This window comes from Hyperolius riggenbachi, chromosome 3 (genome assembly GCF_040937935.1).
Source record: "Hyperolius riggenbachi isolate aHypRig1 chromosome 3, aHypRig1.pri, whole genome shotgun sequence".
Lineage (NCBI taxonomy): Eukaryota > Metazoa > Chordata > Amphibia > Anura > Hyperoliidae > Hyperolius > Hyperolius riggenbachi.
Genome location: NC_090648.1, coordinates 345,381,167 through 345,398,678, shown reverse-complemented (window position 1 = coordinate 345,398,678; position 17,512 = coordinate 345,381,167). Strand labels below are relative to the sequence as shown.

The 17,512-nt window shown below is 43.3% G+C and overlaps 1 protein-coding gene across 4 annotated transcripts in view; it reads right to left on the bottom strand.

The window, feature by feature from the left end:
* FAM53C (family with sequence similarity 53 member C) overlaps nt 1-17,512 on the bottom strand; it is a 73,934-nt gene that overhangs the window by 28,996 nt on the left and 27,426 nt on the right. For all 4 annotated transcript variants that reach the window (XM_068277022.1, XM_068277019.1, XM_068277023.1 and 1 more), the window contains exon 3: nt 11,098-11,155. In XM_068277022.1, the coding sequence (XP_068133123.1) occupies nt 11,098-11,155 (58 nt within the window). The remainder of the gene's footprint in view (nt 1-11,097; nt 11,156-17,512) is intronic.

The window sequence follows — 17,512 nt, the reverse complement described above, 5'->3', positions numbered from 1 at the left end:
TGGTTATAAAATGAAGCCACGCTGCTATACAGCATGCAAGTTTACAGCGCATGGCTGCCTGTCAGATGACACAGAAAATACTGTTCTTTACCTAAATTTATCTGTGCTGCAGCAGTGGAGATCTGCTATACAGTATAGAAAAAGCAGTGAGGTCTTGCAGCAATGGTGCCTCTGGGCAAGGAATGGTAGGACTAGGGGTGGGTGAAGGCAGAGGATACAAGGTACAGACCTTTTTGAAAAATGCTGGGCAAAGGTGGCAGGATGGGGGCAGGAAATGGAGGCAGACTGCAGTCCAATCAGAATTTTTTTTTCATTTTAGCAGTACAGGATCTGGCCCTCACCTCTCGCACAGACAGTGCAGTAGGAATTGAGGAAACTAAAATGGCTCGGCCTCTCCTGCTATATGCAGGCATGAATGAACTCTATGTGACCTGGTCAGTGGTCACAGGAGTCAGACCAGAGCAAGCCCCGATGGAATGTAAGGAGTGAGGGACAGCATTACTGTGCGGGCTGCCATGCTCCATTAGCTGGCCACACGCTGTAAGGTCTAGAAAGTGTGACTCGCTTGCTTAAGCGTAACCATGCTGTCCCGGCTATCACAAGAATACGGAGGACAGCAGTAGCTGGAGGTAGAGCCTGACACGCTGGACGCTTGCAGAGAGAAGGGACCTGGCTGTGAGGAGTACAAGCAGAGGGAGAAGCTGTGGTATTTGGAAACTGTGACTGCATCAATAAATCCCCGTCTGCCAAACCATGTGCGCGTACCTCATACAGGCTCGAGTCTCCCTGCTATGTAAACTCCAGCAAGCAGACAGCCTCTAACACGCCCCCCACAGTCTATAGGCTAGTGCAGATGGTCCCACCTCTCACCACGCGCTGAGCCAATGAATGTACGAGTCTGCCGGGAAGCAGAAGAGTTTGTACGCAGAAAAGCAGAGCAGATTCAGGACAGCGCTGGGTTTTGCCATTTTGCAAGAGAGCCCAGCGCGTCTTGATAGATCACGTGAAACCAGCCGGGCGGTGCTTAATTTCAAGTGGGCGGCCCGCCCACTTGTTTGATTCTGGGGAGAACACTGACAGAGTAGAGTAACAATATTTAAAATGTGGGTGCTATATACACACCAACTCCTACCCAACAGATCAGACAAATTACCTTCATCTTGATTACACAAAAAAAAATACTTTTAGTGCAATATAATTACATTAAATACGGTTATAGATAGGGATGTCAATGAGATGCAAATAATTTCAAGTTGATGCAGGTATGCAAATGCATGCAGCTTGAACACGTACCAATCAAATCTTGCTGAGGTAATATTTGGTTGGTCCATTTTCAGGCTACATAAATTTGCATAAGCCTGCATCAACTTGAAATTTGCATCTCATTGACCATCCCTAGTTAAAGTATGATTTGGAAAAAAAAAAAAAAAAAAGGATGATTTTTGAGGATGCTCAAAATATAAGCTATACTCCAAAAACAAGCCCTAGTATTCAGGGAGTGAGGGTCATTACTTACGTACAACGGCCTGCTCCTCTTGCCCCTATGGGACTATGGGATCTGCCATCTTCTCCACAGACTGACTGCAGCTGCCAAGTTTTCCTTTACAGAGGAAGGAGAATGTGTGCCGCAATGCATACTGGGAGATGTAGTTTGTGAATGAGAGTACATCTCTCTACCCACATCCACTGATTACATCTACCAGAATGAATTGCAGTGGGCGCCCATCTTCGCTGGGAAAATTTAAAATGCAGCAACTGCAGTCAGTCCAGGAAGAAGAGTGCGGATCCCATAGAGACTAGAGGTCAGGGGAGCGGGGCCCTAAAGTAATGACGCTTACCCCAATGGTACACTATTATTTATACCCTAAGGGAGGTTTGTAATAAATAGATAATGAATATCCTTTCGCTCTTATTTGGCTCTAGCACAATATTGTACACCAGTTGCAGTAAACCTGGCATGCTGTAGTATTGACATCATTGCACAGTTTCCAGTAAGAAAGTTATTGCACTGAAACCTTTCGTATTCCGTTTTCTAGTTACTTTGATTTCCCCCGTTTATGTAAAATTTCAATAAGTGTAAACACAATTCTACCTTGTAGAGATTCAATTGGTCGATTTTCAAGCGGCATAAATTTGCATAATCTAGAATCAGCTCAGAATTATGTGCATGTCATTGACCATCCATACTTTCCAGCCTCCCCAGTCGTAAAAGGTGATGCAAATTTTATGAGGCTTGGAAAGTGCCCATATAAGTGCAGCTGCTGAATCAGATCGGTTCAAATTGGGGGCTGCATAAATTAGCATAAAATCTGCATAATCTTTAAATGATTAGCAGGTCATTGATCATCCCCCACTACTCCCTTAGCTTCATAGACCAGCAAGAAGGCAATTTTACAAACCATAATCATTTCAAATTTGCCTTATCTGTTCGAATCTATAGAATTCCTAAAATGTAAAATATACAGCATTTACATACATCTATGATAATGTAGTTAACATTTGATCTCTTTTGCACAAGTTTACTTCAGAATCCCATATATTGGCTGGTACTCACTGGAGTAGTGCTAATCGGCTCTTGCAAACTTGCCATTTGAGTGGTAGAAGTAGTTTTGTTCAGTTTGTGTGTATAGTTATACCAGAAGGAAGGTTCCTGCAGATGTTGAAATAATGCCTTCCTTGCCATTTGCAAAAAAGAGAAAGGGGGTAGAGGAAAAAAAAGGGGAGCCCCCTCTGGAGTATGTCTGGATGATATTGAAGCACAGATCTGAAAAAGAACTGCTCATGTGGTCTGGTTTGCTTGGAGTTTAGGCAAGCACTAGAAAAGCCCCAGGGGATTAGGTGGATACTAATAGCTGTATTATTACACTATCTTTAGACACGCGTCTACGCCCATAACTGACGGCTGAGTAAAGCGGGGGGGGGGATGCAGGGGACCTGAGGTGGGGAGGGGGGGAACAAATAAAATTGTATTAAAAATGTGTTTTTTCCAGATCAGAATAAAACCGCTTACGGATTTTTTAAATTCTGTTTTGGCGGCTGTTGCCTGAAGCCTCTTCAAAGAAGTCCTGGGCTCTGTGGCCATTTCCTCCTGTGTGGGCGTGGCTCACTGCCTGGTCTGTGGCCACATATCAGTAGAGGCTTCCGGCATAAAATGCCAAGTCAGAGTTTAACAATTACCGTATATACACTCGCAAGCAAGCCGAATTTCTGATCCCCAAAAAGGGGGTCAAAAGTTTGGAAGGGGTCGATTTGCTTGCAAGTCACCTGTGGTCCGCGCATCCGTCCCCCAGCCGCTATCACCGGAGCTGGCGCCGCATCTTCTATTATTCCCCTCTCCGCTCGAATAGTAATTCACTCACAGCAGCGCGCCCCACGGGGCTGCTGTGATTACGATGACGGGGCGGGGGAGAGGAGGGGGCACTACCTATACTGGGCACTGTACTAGCTATACTGGGGAACTACCTACCTATACTGGGCGCTATACTGGGCACTACCTACCTATACTGGGCGCTATACTAGCTAAACTGGGGCACTATACTAGGCACTACCTACCTATACTGCAAACTATACTAGCTATACTGGGCGCTATACTGGGCACTATACTAGCTAAACTGGGGCACTACTTACCCATACTGGGCACTATACTAGCTATACTGGGGCACTACCTACCCATACTGGGCACTATACTAGCTATACTGGGGCACACTGGGGCACTATACTAGCTATACTGGGCACTATACTAGCTATACTGGGGCACTACACTAGCTATACTGGGGCACTACCTACCCATACTGGGGCACTACCTACCCATACTGGGGCACTACCTACCCATACTGGGGCACTACCTACCCATACTGGGGCACTACCTACCCATACTGGGGCACTACCTACCCATACTGGGGCACTACCTACCCATACTTGGGCACTATACTAGCTATACTGGGGCACTATACTAGCTATACTGGGGAACTACCTACCCATACTGGGTACTATACTAGCTATACTAGGGCACTACCTACCCATACTGGGCACTATACTAGCTATACTGAGCACTATACTAGCTATACTGGGGAACTACCTACCCATACTGGGCACTATATTGGGTACTGTACTAGCTATACTAGGGCACTACCTACCCATACTGGGCACTATACTAGCTATACTGGGGCACTATACTAGCTATACTGGGGCACTATACTAGCTATACTGGGGAACTACCTACCCATACTGGGCACTATACTAGCTATACTGGGAACTTTACTAGGTATACTAGGGCACTACCTACCCATACTGGGCACTATACTAGCTATACAGGGACACACTGGGGGGATAACAAGGCCAGCATTTCCTACCCCCGGCTTATATGAGAGTCAATCATTTTTTCCTGTGTTTTTTTTTTTCAGGTAAAAGTTGGAGGTGGGGTCGGCTTATATGCGGGTCGGCTTGCTTGTGAGTATATACGGTATGCCTATTTCGCGGCGATCGAGTGGGTTATTTACCTTTGCAATCGCCGATTATATCTTAAAGGGAACCCGAGGTGAGGGGTATATGGGGGCTGCCATATTTATTTCCTTGTAAAACATGCCAGTTGCCTGGCAGCCCTGTTGATCTTCTGGCATAAGTAGTGTCTGAGTCAAAACCCTGGAACAAGCATATGAATAATCCAGTAAAACCTGAGTCAGAGCACCTGATCTGCTGCAGGCTTGTTCAGGGTCTATGATTAAAAGTATTAGACACACAGGATCAGGAGAACTGCCAGGCAACTGGTATTGTCTAAAAGGAAATATGGCAGCCTCCATATCCCTGTCACCTCGGGTTTCCTTTACGTTAGAATGAGGTTTACATTAATTGTGTTTATTTCACCCTAGGTGGTGTTTAAAGGGTTGTATGTTTCGCTCTCAAAGAAAAATACAGATAAAAGGACACCCGAAGTGAGAAGTATATGGAGGGCGACAATTATTTCCGTTTAAGAAATGCACATTGTCTGGCTCTTGTGCTGATCATCTGCTTCAATTCGTTTAGCCATATAACCTGAACAAGCATGCAGATCAGATGTTTGACTGAGGTTATTGCTTATTATTTCAGGTGTGCGATTCAGAAATTACTGATGCATAAAAAAAAAGAAAAGAAAATTAGCAGGACGCCACGCAACTGGTATGGTTTTAAAGGATATAAATATGGCAGCCTCCATACCCATCTGAGTTCAGATGTCCTTTAAGCAGGCCTAGACGTAAAGAAGAACTGTAACAACACAAAACAATTTATTCTGGCTGGATATTTGTACCTGGGTTTAAAGAAGAACTCCAGTGAAAATAATGTAATTTAAAAAAAAAAGTGCTTCATTTTTACAATTATGTATAAAATGATTTAGTCAGTGTTTTCCCAGCTGTTATTTCCCACAATGCAATGAGGTTCAAACAAAAAACTGTCAGGACCATGGTCGGGACATCCCTCTGTGGGAGGGGTTTCACCACAATATCAGCCATACAGAGCCCCCTGATCAGTTTGAGAAAAGGAAAATATTTCTCATGGGAAAGGAGGTATCAGCTACTGATTGGGATGAAGTTCAATTCTTGGACACTGTTTCTCTAAGTTTTAAAAGTGCTTCTTGCAAAATATATATATCTATATCTATCTATATCTAGTGATGTTTAGCCTGTGCTAGGAGGTCACGCAGCCTGTTCCCCCGAGCATTCTGAAGAGAGCAGGATCACCACATGATCTCCCAGAGGTGAGGTTGGTAGATAAAGTTAATGTAACAAACTGCCTACTTTTGCAAGATTAAAGGTGGCCACTAACAGTCCAATTTCTAGCACAAAATCGTTTGAGCGATCAGAAATTCTGATGAGACGAAAAATCGTTCACTACACCATCAACTAACCAATCATTGCTTTCTATCTATCACGACCACCAAGAAAATCCAAATTTTCGTTGGACGAAAATGCATTCGGGCGACATTATTTTTCACTCGTTCATAATCGATTGTGTCCACCAATGGAGATTTACAACCAATCCGATCAGAATTTCTGATCGCTCGAACGATTTTTCTCTAAAAATTGGACCGTTAGTGGCCAGCTTTAGTTACAAAAATGTAGGCAGTTTTATACACATTCAAGTTTATTTTTAACTCAAGTTCTACTGCTTTTCAGGGTCATACAAAGTTTACACCGAAACAATGTTTTCGTATCACTATCTAGTATGGTCTTGTAACTTAATTGTGCCTCAGGGTACATACACACATGCAATTTTCATTAGCCAATTGCTAACCAATTTTACCACCTCCATGTAGTATGAGGGCCAACAGATTTTCAATTCTATGAACAGGTTGTATAGGTAAACCCACATACTACATGGAGGTGGTAAAATTGACCAATGATTGGTCAATCAAAATTGCATGTGTGTACTAGGCTTCAGAGAGGCTTACAATGTAATTACTACCGAAATCACATGTAGTCTAGGGACAATTTTTAGGGGAAGCCAAATAACTTATCTATATGTTTTCGGGATGTGGGAGGAAACCGGAGTGCCCAGAGGTAGCCCAGGCAGATATGAGGAGAACATACAATCTCTGTACAGATAGAGCCCTGTCTGGGATACAAGCTGGGGACCCAGCGATGCAAGGCGAGAGTGCTAACCACTACACCACCGTGCTGCACTATGTACATAAAACAAGTATATGTACTTCCCGAATACAGTACTTTGTGTTCAAGTATCAGATGAATTCATTTAATGGTTTGATTATCCTTTTTGAGGTGTTGATTTAATACTATAATTGTATTAAACTGTTTAGAACATTAACCACTTCTCTACCACAGGGTTTTTCACCTAAAAACCACAGCAATGTTCACATTTAAGGGAGGCAAGGGTTAATGGGCTTAATGGGGGTATAATTTATTTAAAAAAAACCTCACTGATGCTGATCAGTCACTAATGCTGTGTTAGTTATCTGAGATCCTCTCACGAGTGATCTCTGTAACTGTACAGCATAGAGACTGATGCAATGTTTACACACATTCTGCATGAATGAGCACACAGTCATTGGCTTTGTGAACACATGTTCACTTCAGCCAATCACGGACCAGTGGGTGCCCGACGCGTATGCACGTCCGCGTGCACAGCAGCAAAATAAACAGGAGTTGCCTATCTACGCCCCTGTGACTCAGGTGAAGTTTAAAGGGGCGTAGATAAGCGTGGCAGAGGTTGTTAAGTGGTTAAGACTGCAACAAAATGTATTTAGTGTATAGATGAAAAAAGTGAAAGTGAAAAGGAAAAAAAAAAAAATAAATAAAAAAACCAGCAGTGGAACAAGGGGACAGAGAGAACCAGGAAGGCTCTATGGGATCCAGAGTCTTCCCTTTACATAGGTGCTTGCTTCAGGGTCACGCAAGTCACTGACCCAGAATGGAAGTATATTTACCACTTCCCATTCTAATCATGTGGTCTGGATCATGGTGCTTCCAAGACCTCTATGACAGCCTGCATGGCTGCATGTACATCCAGAAATGCATCCAGGGCTACGGCTACCAGTATGGCACTGCTGTTCATCTTCCCATTACTTATCCTTTGTGGGACTGTTTTTTTATCTTAATACATGGTTTTATCTGCTTAGACCATTTCCTCCTACTATTTATTGCCATTTATCAAATTGCATTTATTACACTAGGGGCACTGCATTGTATAAGTGTGTGACATAGGACAGTATTCACTTATACATGCATTACTTTGCAGCCAACATTTTTAGTATCCATTTCACATCCATTGTTCTGTCTCTACTCCTGCTCAAATGCCTTTCACCTGCCCACTGTCAGCAATGCCATTTACATTGCTCCTCTTCTACCATCTTCCTTTCTCTTTAGCCATGAACTATTCTTATTTCTCAGATCATACACACCTTTCTGAGCTTCCCTTAAACAGAATGCCATTGCTTACATACCTTATCCTCACCCCTCTTGTCTCTGCCTCCAGCAGCAAGGAAATGTAGTACCCAATCCAGGGCCCTCTCCCTGATCTCATTTTGCTCCATCATCCTCTATAGGCTACACAGACCTTCTTCACTTTCCCTTACCCACCAATAACTCTAACCTGCATAACCAGATTAGCATTCCTCTTCTTCCCAGTTATGGTGCCCTCTGAAATGCCCACTCCGTAGTTGGCAATGTCTCACTGAGGCTCAGATCATGAATCTGTGCCAGTCTGCTAACTCCATCTGATATGGTGTGTCTCCTGCTGCCCTATCATATGATGGATGTAAATTTAGCTAGAACCTTAGAGCCAGAGGGAAACATTGAGGTAAGGTGGGGATTCTTTCTAAACACTGTTCTTTTAAACCATTTACCCCTATGCATTTTCTGGCTCTTTCATCCTTTGAGGTTAACACTGTCAATGTCTTCTCTCCTCACCACTTCCAGACTGCAGTCATGCATTGTCCTCCTGGACTAGCCTCTATCTTTAAAGATCATGTCTCTGCATGGCTTCTTCTAAAAGTCACTTTCCTCGGATATACCTTCTATCATTTTTGTAGACTTGCCCCCATATACACTAACTGCCCTACTGCAACTAAACATCCATCACTCACTCACCTGTTCATATGACCCCTGACAAACATGTCTACAGTCCAGCCCTAGTCTATACCTGACTGACTCAACATTTATTAACTCATTTTCCCTTTCTGATCACAACCTTCTATCTTAATCAGTCCTTTCCCGTCACCTCCTCCACTAACACTGCACCCCACTTGCCAACAGACATCATAAACCTGATCTCTGTCCTCTGGCTTATATTTTGCAATTCCTGAGTGCTGTCATTCTACTCCAACCCTGAGACGGCATGCACTCACTACTCCAACATAGTCTCTGCAGTCATGAATTCAGGCCCCCTCATCAACACTTGCTCCCGCTGCATCAACAGACAGCACTGGCTGACTAAACCCATTAACTGAAAAGGCATTCTAGGGTGCAAGAATGGCACTGGAGGAAAAGCTCTCATGCAGAAGAATTGGAGCATTACAAAAAAGCTCTGCAGCAGCTTTCCTTTCCCTTGTAAAGCAATCCTTCTTCTCACAGTTTCATAGCCCTAAATAAACTTTTTAACAGGTTCAATACACTCTGGACCCTATTTCCTCTCATCTCACCCCCCATCTTGCCTACATTACTGCTTTAACAGTCATTTTCAACCACCCAATCTCTACTGGCCTTTTACCTTCCTCAATTAAACAAGCAATAACACCACTAATTAAAACGCCTTTACTGGACCGTACCTACAGCCCTCTCGCACTACCATCCAGTCTCACATCTTACCTGTGTTTCCAAACTTCTACAACAGCTCTTTCCAGAACTCTCTCTCTCTCTCTCTCTCTCTCTACCAACTTCCTTGTTGGACCCCCCCCCCAGTCTGGCTTCTGCCCTCACCATTCCACTGAAACGGTCCTTACTAACTAGGATTAAGGAGCCATTCAGAGCTCCGATACGCATGAGCTTGTACCCGTTTGTCCTGTGATGCACTGAATAAAGATTTGGACATTTTAACTGCCATCTGGTGTACCGGGATATCTCTCTTTGGAATCTGCTCTTACAAGACATCTATGAATCCCTGGCTCCCACCTGGTATAGCTTGGGTGGTTGTAGCGGCCCCAACTTTCATCACTAGTCCTTACTAAACTTGAAAATAACTGCCTGGTTGCAAAGTCCAAAGACCAAATTTCTGTAGTAAATACGTTCCAACCTTTCCTCTGACTGACAAAGCTGATCATTTTCCGCTTCTCCAGACCCGCCTGTGACTAGAGATCAAAGGCCTAGCACGTTCTTGGACTTTCTCTTACCTGTGTGGAAGTTCTTGGTCTCACAGGCAGGACCAAAGCTCAGTCATTGGGCTAATCACTACACTTGCTGCTGCTCAGCAAGTGCAGCGATTAGCCCAATAACAGAGCCATGGTCACACCTACAAGACCATCAGCTCCAGTAGAAATAGAAGTTGTGTTTATTTAAGAAGAAACCCTGTCGCATTATGTGTATTTAGGGGGGGGGGACGCTGCCGCATTACGTGTATTTTGTGCGGTAACGCTGCCGCATTATGAGTATTCTGTGGAGAAATGCTGCCAATTATGCGTTTTTCTGAGTCAGCCAATACTGGGGCACACTGAGGGCCTAACTAGAAATACGGTTACATTTGGCTTCCCGGGATTGGGGCGCACTCACCGGCTACCTACATTGGTCCGGCCCTCAGTCAAATTTAAGATTGCTATGTGGCCTACAAGTCAAAAAGTTTGCCCACCCCTGGAGAATAACATTCTCCTGCACAGAGAAAACGTTTTGCAACTACTGCCATGGTTTTACATGGACCTATATAAGAGTTGCAGTCTCTTACCAGTCTCTAAAAAAAAAAAAAAATATTAATAAACCCAGCCAAGGCATACAGGACCACTTGCGTACTTTAATGAGATCCACCCCTGGACTCTGCAGCTGCTGCATTTGATTGGGCAAATTCCAGGCTGTAAAAAAAATTAGAATCTCAAGGACCATTCCTACAACCTGTGCCTTGTGCCTGGGAAAAGGCCTCCAAGTTAGTTTACTTAACGTGTGTGTGTGGTGTGTGTGTGTGGTGTGTTGTGTGTGTGGTGTGTGTGGTGTGTTGTGTGTGTGGTGTGTGTGTGTGTTGTGTGTGTGTGTGTGTGTTGTGTGTGTGTGTGTGTGTTGTGTGTGTTGTGTGTGTGTGTGGTGTGTGGTGTGTGTGTGTGTGGTGTGTGGTGTGTGTGTGTGTGTGGTGTGTGTTGTGTGTGGTGTGTGTTGTGTGTGGTGTGTGTTGTGTGTGGTGTGTGTTGTGTGTGGTGTGTGGTGTGTGTGGTGTGTGTGGTGTGTGGTGTGTGTGGTGTGTTGTGTGTTGTGTGTGGTGTGTGTGTGTGTGTTGTGTGTGGTGTATGCATGTATAGCAGAGGAAGGAAGCACAGTAGAAACATCTTGGATCTTTAAGAACCAAAGAGCTACACCTATCGCAGAACAGATTCAGAATGCCTTTAACCAAACAAATCAACACAAATCTGAAATGACCAAAGCTTACGCATCACAGACAGACAGAGAGAGAGAGGCACACACTGTCATTTACCTGTCACAAAATGGTATGGACTGCTGCACCCCTCAGGCTGTTGATGATCAGGCAATGGCTAAAAGATACAAAAGAAGGGTATAAGGAGATATAAAGAAAGGCTTTATGTTACACTAAAAATAAAAAATGGTCAATGTGATGCAAATAGTTCTGCACTGATACAGGATTATGTAAATCAATACAAAATTATGCAGTTTGAAAAAGGGCCAAAAAGTGCAATTTTATTAGTCTATTTCAAGGTGCATAAATGTGTAAGAAAAATTAGATCCAGCATAAAAACTCTGAAATATTTGCAACTCGTCCATTCCTAGATTAGATATGTGGTCTGAAATTCAACTTCCCAGTTTGTAAAGAGCTAAACCTATTCAACAGGTTATTTGACAACGTAAAGAGAATCTGTACTCTAATATTCTTACAATAAAAAGCATACCATTCTATTCCTTATTTTCTCCTGTGCCCCTCTGTGCTGTTTCTGCCACTCTCTGCTGCAATCCTGGCTTGTAATTAACAGTTTTAGGCAGTGTTTACAAACAAACTAACCAGCTTCTAATAGGCTCAGCTAAGCATAGTGTGTGAGTCATTCAGAGTATGCAGGGGGCCTGCAGAGGGTGTGTATCGCTTCTACCAATCACAAGAAGCCCTGCACATTCCACACAATCAAGCTTTAGCCCGACAAACAGGACAGAGGAAAGATACATTGATTTATTACAGAGACAGTGCAGTTAGGAAAGACTGCAGTAAGCCAGAGCAGATTAGAACAGGCATAGGAACTTATAGGATAGAAGAACTAAGGCTGAAAAATTTGTTACAGAGTCTCTTTAATGAAGCTGACAATCAATTTGTTCAAAATAGAAAAGCCCTGTGCAAAGAATCAGGCCTGACCACATTATTCCAGCTCCTGTATATGAAACATCTGCTTTAAATCAGACCTGAACTCAAAACTTCCTCTCTGCTCTAATGCTAGGGACACTATGCAATTTTCTCACAGATTTACTGTCAGATCGACTATTTCCATCAGGTGTACCCAGCACAAAAGATAAGCAACAGCATAATAACCTTATAAAGAAAAACATTTCTTCGTTACAGCCGATACAAATGCTGCAATAAATATGCAGTTTATCTACTTCCTGCTTTCATGTAAGCAGACATATTACCATTCTGCATTTACAAAGGAGCTCTCTCAGTGGCAGTCAGCTGACAACTAAGCGATCAAATTACAACTTGAGCTTAGTCAGATGAGTTAGACAGGCTAAACTCTCTAAATACATACAGGGTGCATTTCTCTAGGTATTCCTTCTGTCCAGTGCAAGAGTTCAGGCCATGGAACTTTAATCCAGGATCAAACTGCATTCCAATCAGTAGCCAATACCCTCTTTCCCACAGAAAATCTTTACCTTTTCTCAAATAGATCAACAGAGGTCTGCATGGCTGGTATTGTGGTGAAACCCCTCCCACAGTGTGATGTCATAACCATGGTCCTGACAGTTTTGCATTATGGGAAATAACAGCTTAGATACTGCCATATTTGCTTTTAAGCAATACCAGTTGCCTGGCTGTCTTGCTGATCCCATGCATCTAACACTTTTAGCAGTGGCTGGATGGTGTAATGGTTAAGGACTCTGTCTCTGACACAGGAGACCAGGGTTCGAATCTCGGCTCTGTCTGCTCAGTAAGCCAGCACCTATTCAGTAGGAAACCTTAGGCAAGTCTCCCTAACACTGCTACTGCCTATAGAGCGCGCCCTAGTTGCTGCAGCTCTGGCGCTTTGAGTCCGCCTGGAGAAAAGCGCAATATAAATGTTATTTGTCTTGTCTTGTCTAGCCATACACTCTAAACAGCATATGTAGATCAGGTGTTATTGTCAGATATGAAAAGATTAGCTGCATGCTTGTTTCAAGTGGGTGAATCAGACACTACTGAAGCCAAATAGATCAGCAGGGCTGCTAGGCAACTGGTATTGTTTAAGGAAATAAATATGGCAGCCTTCATATTCTTCTTACTTCAGTCGTCTTTACATTTCAGAATTTAAAACCGGGAAATGGAAGAAAAAAACAAAACAAAAAAAAAAAAAAAAACCTGACCACATAATTAATAAATGAACATTGTAAAAAATAAGTCATTTTATTCATAATGTTATTTTCACTACAGTTCCTCTTTAAAAAAAAAAAAAATCTGACGTGGGGGAAATGCCCTGGATACCATAGATCCTTCCCAGTCCTCTGCCCGTCCCATCATTCCTGCACTGTCCCTAGTGGAAGCTACTCCTAGGTCTTCGGCATGCCCTCTGCAACCTTCAGAACTAATCGCATCCCCAAGTAGTTCCACAGAAGAGTGCAAGCTCAGACCTGCATGTTCGCACTATGGATGCACTCGTCTTTGGAATGCCACAAGGCGTGAAGAAAAGGGAGCAATGACTGGGAAGGCTCTGCAGGGGTGTCAAGCTCAAATGCAAAGTGGGACGAAATTGTACTCTAGGACCTAGTCACAGGCCAACCTCAATGTCTACTGGCCACCTTCCTTCCTTATAAAGTTCCCTTGTTTCTAATGGCCCCCCAACTCCTACACAGTTCCTTGGTGCCTAGTGCTTTCCCCCTACCTCCCCCATATTGCTTCCATGGTGTTCTAGGGCTTCACCTCCAATATAGTTTCCCTGGTGGTCTAGAGAGGGACAAACATATTGCAAAGTGGGGAAACCACTGTAGGGCCAGATTTGGCCAGCGAGTCGGAGTTTGACATGTATGCACCATAGTATTCAGAGCCTTGCCTTTCTATAAGCATGTATAAAACCGGAAGTGAAAGTCTATAACCAAGCTCTAAAAAAGGTAAACATCTTGACTATTGAGGAAACTGCATGTCTGTACAAGACCATTATTTCCAAGGAGGGAAGGGGTCAATATTGTGTAGCCAGTTTCCCTTACTGTGGATAAACTCTAGTGTTTTACACAGGGCTGTGGAGTCGGTCCAAAAATCCACCGACTCCGACTCCGACTCCTCAGTTTAGGATTCCACCGACTCCGACTCCTCTAATTTGCATATTACAATTTTGTTGATTAAAAGTATGTAACATGAAATTCGTCTCTTAACTGCCAACGCTTAGGAATTTTACAAGACAACTGAAGTGAGAAGGATATGTAGACTACTACATGTATTCCCTTTAGACTAAAACTAGTCCTTGGTAAGAGTACTTGTAAAAGGTACAGACCGGAAAAAAGAAAATCTATCAGGCCCTAGGCAATGTAAGTGTGGGTGCATGTAAGAATGATGTGCAGGTACTCTGCAGGGGAATGAGGAGATTCTTCCTCTATTACACATTCTTCATGCACAATCTGAAGGTTTATGGGTGACAGACAACACCTCTGTGTTCAATGTGCACAGCATTCTCAGTGGATTCCCTGCAGCTCTGTGGGGAGTGCATATGTAGAGTATAGTACTACTGTGTAACAAAGTAAACCTGAGACAGATGAAATTAAAGTTTTATACATACCTGGGGCTTCCTCCAGCCGCCTTCAGGATAATCAGTCCCTCGTTGTCCTCCTCCACCACCTGGATCTTCTGCTATGAGTCCAGGTACTTGAGCCAGTCGGGCGTAGTGCGCATGCACACACTCCGCCGCCAGGAGCATACTACACCTGTGCAGCACTATTGCGCAGGTGCAGAATGTTCCTGGCTGTGGGAGCGGCATGCGGCCGGACAGCGCTGACTGGCTGAATTACCAGGGCTCCTAGCAGAAGATCCGGGTGGTGGAGGACAGCGAGGGACTGATTAGCCTGAAGGGGGCTGGAGGAAGCCCCAGGTATGTATAAAAAAACTTTACTTTTCATCCGTCTCAGTTACCCTTTAATTTGTAGTCACCAAACCAAATTTTAACAACATATCAAATTATTTGATTTCATCAGCAAAGGGAGTGCATACATTTGCATAAATCAGCATCAGTGCAGAATTATTTCCATCTCATTGACCATCTCTATTAGTGACACAGCTACACATCAGGCTTTATTCTTACAGCATAGATGTTATTTAGTATATATAAGAGATTCCTGTGTACACATCATATATACAGTCACAATCAGATATGTATAGCTGACCTTAAAAATACGGGAACTGCTTTATTGAAGCAGCACAAGTAACTAATTTTGATTGGTTTATTTCATTTTTGTGGACTAAGCACAGCTATTACTGTATATATACTGTATTTATACATTATTTTTAATGACTACTATCTGAGAAATAGAACATTTTATCATATTTTCTATTTTAATTACAGTTACAAATTCATTAGGAGTCGGAGTCGGTGCATTTTTTCCCGACTCCGGGCACCCAAAATTGCCCGACTCCACGACTCCGACTCCACGACTCCGACTCCACAGCCCTGGTTTTACAACAGGTGGCCAGCAGGAATGGAGACAGGGCACAGGACGAAGAATGCTGGCGGACAGGTCCACTGCCAACACACTGCAGGGGCCACCTGAGGGAGTCAGTCGGTCGCTGATCTACCAAGGCACCCCTGATTCTCCCCCTTTCGAGCAAGAGCCTTCTGTCCAGAGCCATCATTGTGACCAAATGCAGTTGGAAAGCGATAGAAACTATGATTAGCGCATTTAACTCCAGCAGATTCCATCACTGGAAAAATTAATAAGTGTATGGGCACATTTAGGATATAACTGTAGAATTGCAGCTGTTAAATACAATGGGGTAGGACAACAAACAGGCCCTGAGCAATTCAAATGTGGGCATAACTAAAGCACCAATTTTCCCTTGATGTAGTTAGATTGATTTTTCTCTGATTAGATTGCCATCAGTTCCTAGTACATCAATATTCAATAGGTTTCTACAGGAAATCGAAAGAAAAATTAATCGAAACAGCACTGCATTGCACCAACCCTGCCCCACCCCTGATCAACAAATTTTCCTTCCTGTCTCATAGTTTGCCAGAAATCAATTTTGACCTAAAATCAATGACGATTCAGTGTTTGAATCAAACAGGAAAACTGATGAGTTGATGGGCCAGCAGCAGAAGGCAGCCACATGCCTCAGGCCCACAATTGCATCCTCACAAAAACAGAGCAGTGTGCCAGAGAGGTGTTGGGGTAGCCCATATTCCAGAAGCTCTGACGGGCCTTCAACGGCCGTAACATCTGCCCAGTCCCTAAATGAATGGGGGAATCTATGTGCAGGGTAATTTCGCACACTTCGGATCAAACAATTAGGCCTGAGCACTGATTCTACTTTTTGAAAGAAGTAATTTATTATGACCATTATCTGAGGAGGGGGGATTATTTGAAGTTTTAATTTATTAGGAGTCGGTACCTTATTACAGAATCCAGGTACCAAAATAACTGCTGCCACACTCAAGACTTCACAGCCCTGCTTGAGAAGGGTGATCTCAGCTCTTTTTCACTTGAGAAACCTTAAAGCGGTATTGCCACCATAAAAATCAAATTTTAAACAGCAACTGGTCTGAGTGTATTAAGTGATAAAGATGCTAATCCTGCATTCAAAACTTTTTTCTGCTGTTATGGTTTGGAGTTATTACATACTATAGGAGCACTGGCCCTTGTGCCAAACAGTGCCAAAAAGTTGAATGCTGGGAGTTCTTTTGAATGCTGGGAGTTCTTGTTATCTGTAATATATTCCTCCTCTTCCATTTATTTCCCTGCCTAGCTGATCACTTGTTTACAAGCAAGGCTGAGGTGACTCAGTGATTGGATGTGTAAATAAAAAAAAAAAAAAAAAAAAAAATTCTTACATAGCACAATACATCTGTTATGTAAGTAGAGGTAGTATTTATCTACTTATATATGTGTTTTTTATTTCTAGGTTAGCATGGGTGTCGCTTGTTCTTTAAGCTCCTCTAACTTTCTGGCAAAAGGGGGTAACATAAGCTCCCTTGTTATCCTTTTGTAGTAGTTTCAGTCAGACAGGCTTGAGACTATGGTTCCTAAACATACTCAGCCTGCCAGGTAGCTTCCTCCTTGTTGGATTCCTCTCATAGGGGGACAAATCTGTTTTGAAAGGGCAAAAAGAAATTCTTCTACAATAGCTAGAACTGTACCCCACTGTATTATGGGAGACTTTTTTTTTTTTTTTTTTTTTTTTTGCAACTATCCTTCAAACTGAACTCTGTTATTGTGTACTGCCTTATCTTTGTACCAATAAATCTGGTATGCCAAGAAAAATACAAGAGGCTGTAGAAAGCCATCACCTTTGTTTTTGCTGACTATACCTCCTGGTGTAGGAGTAGAGGCAGCTACCATAGCAACTCCCCATCCACCTGACTGTACATCAGTCTAAGACTAGGTTCCGACTTGACCCGGACTCCATCAGTGGGAGCAGACAGTGAATTGTCTGCTCCGATGGTCACTGTGGTCTGGTTGGAGCCAGAGGAATAAATGGGCTAAATGGGAAATGCATCCCC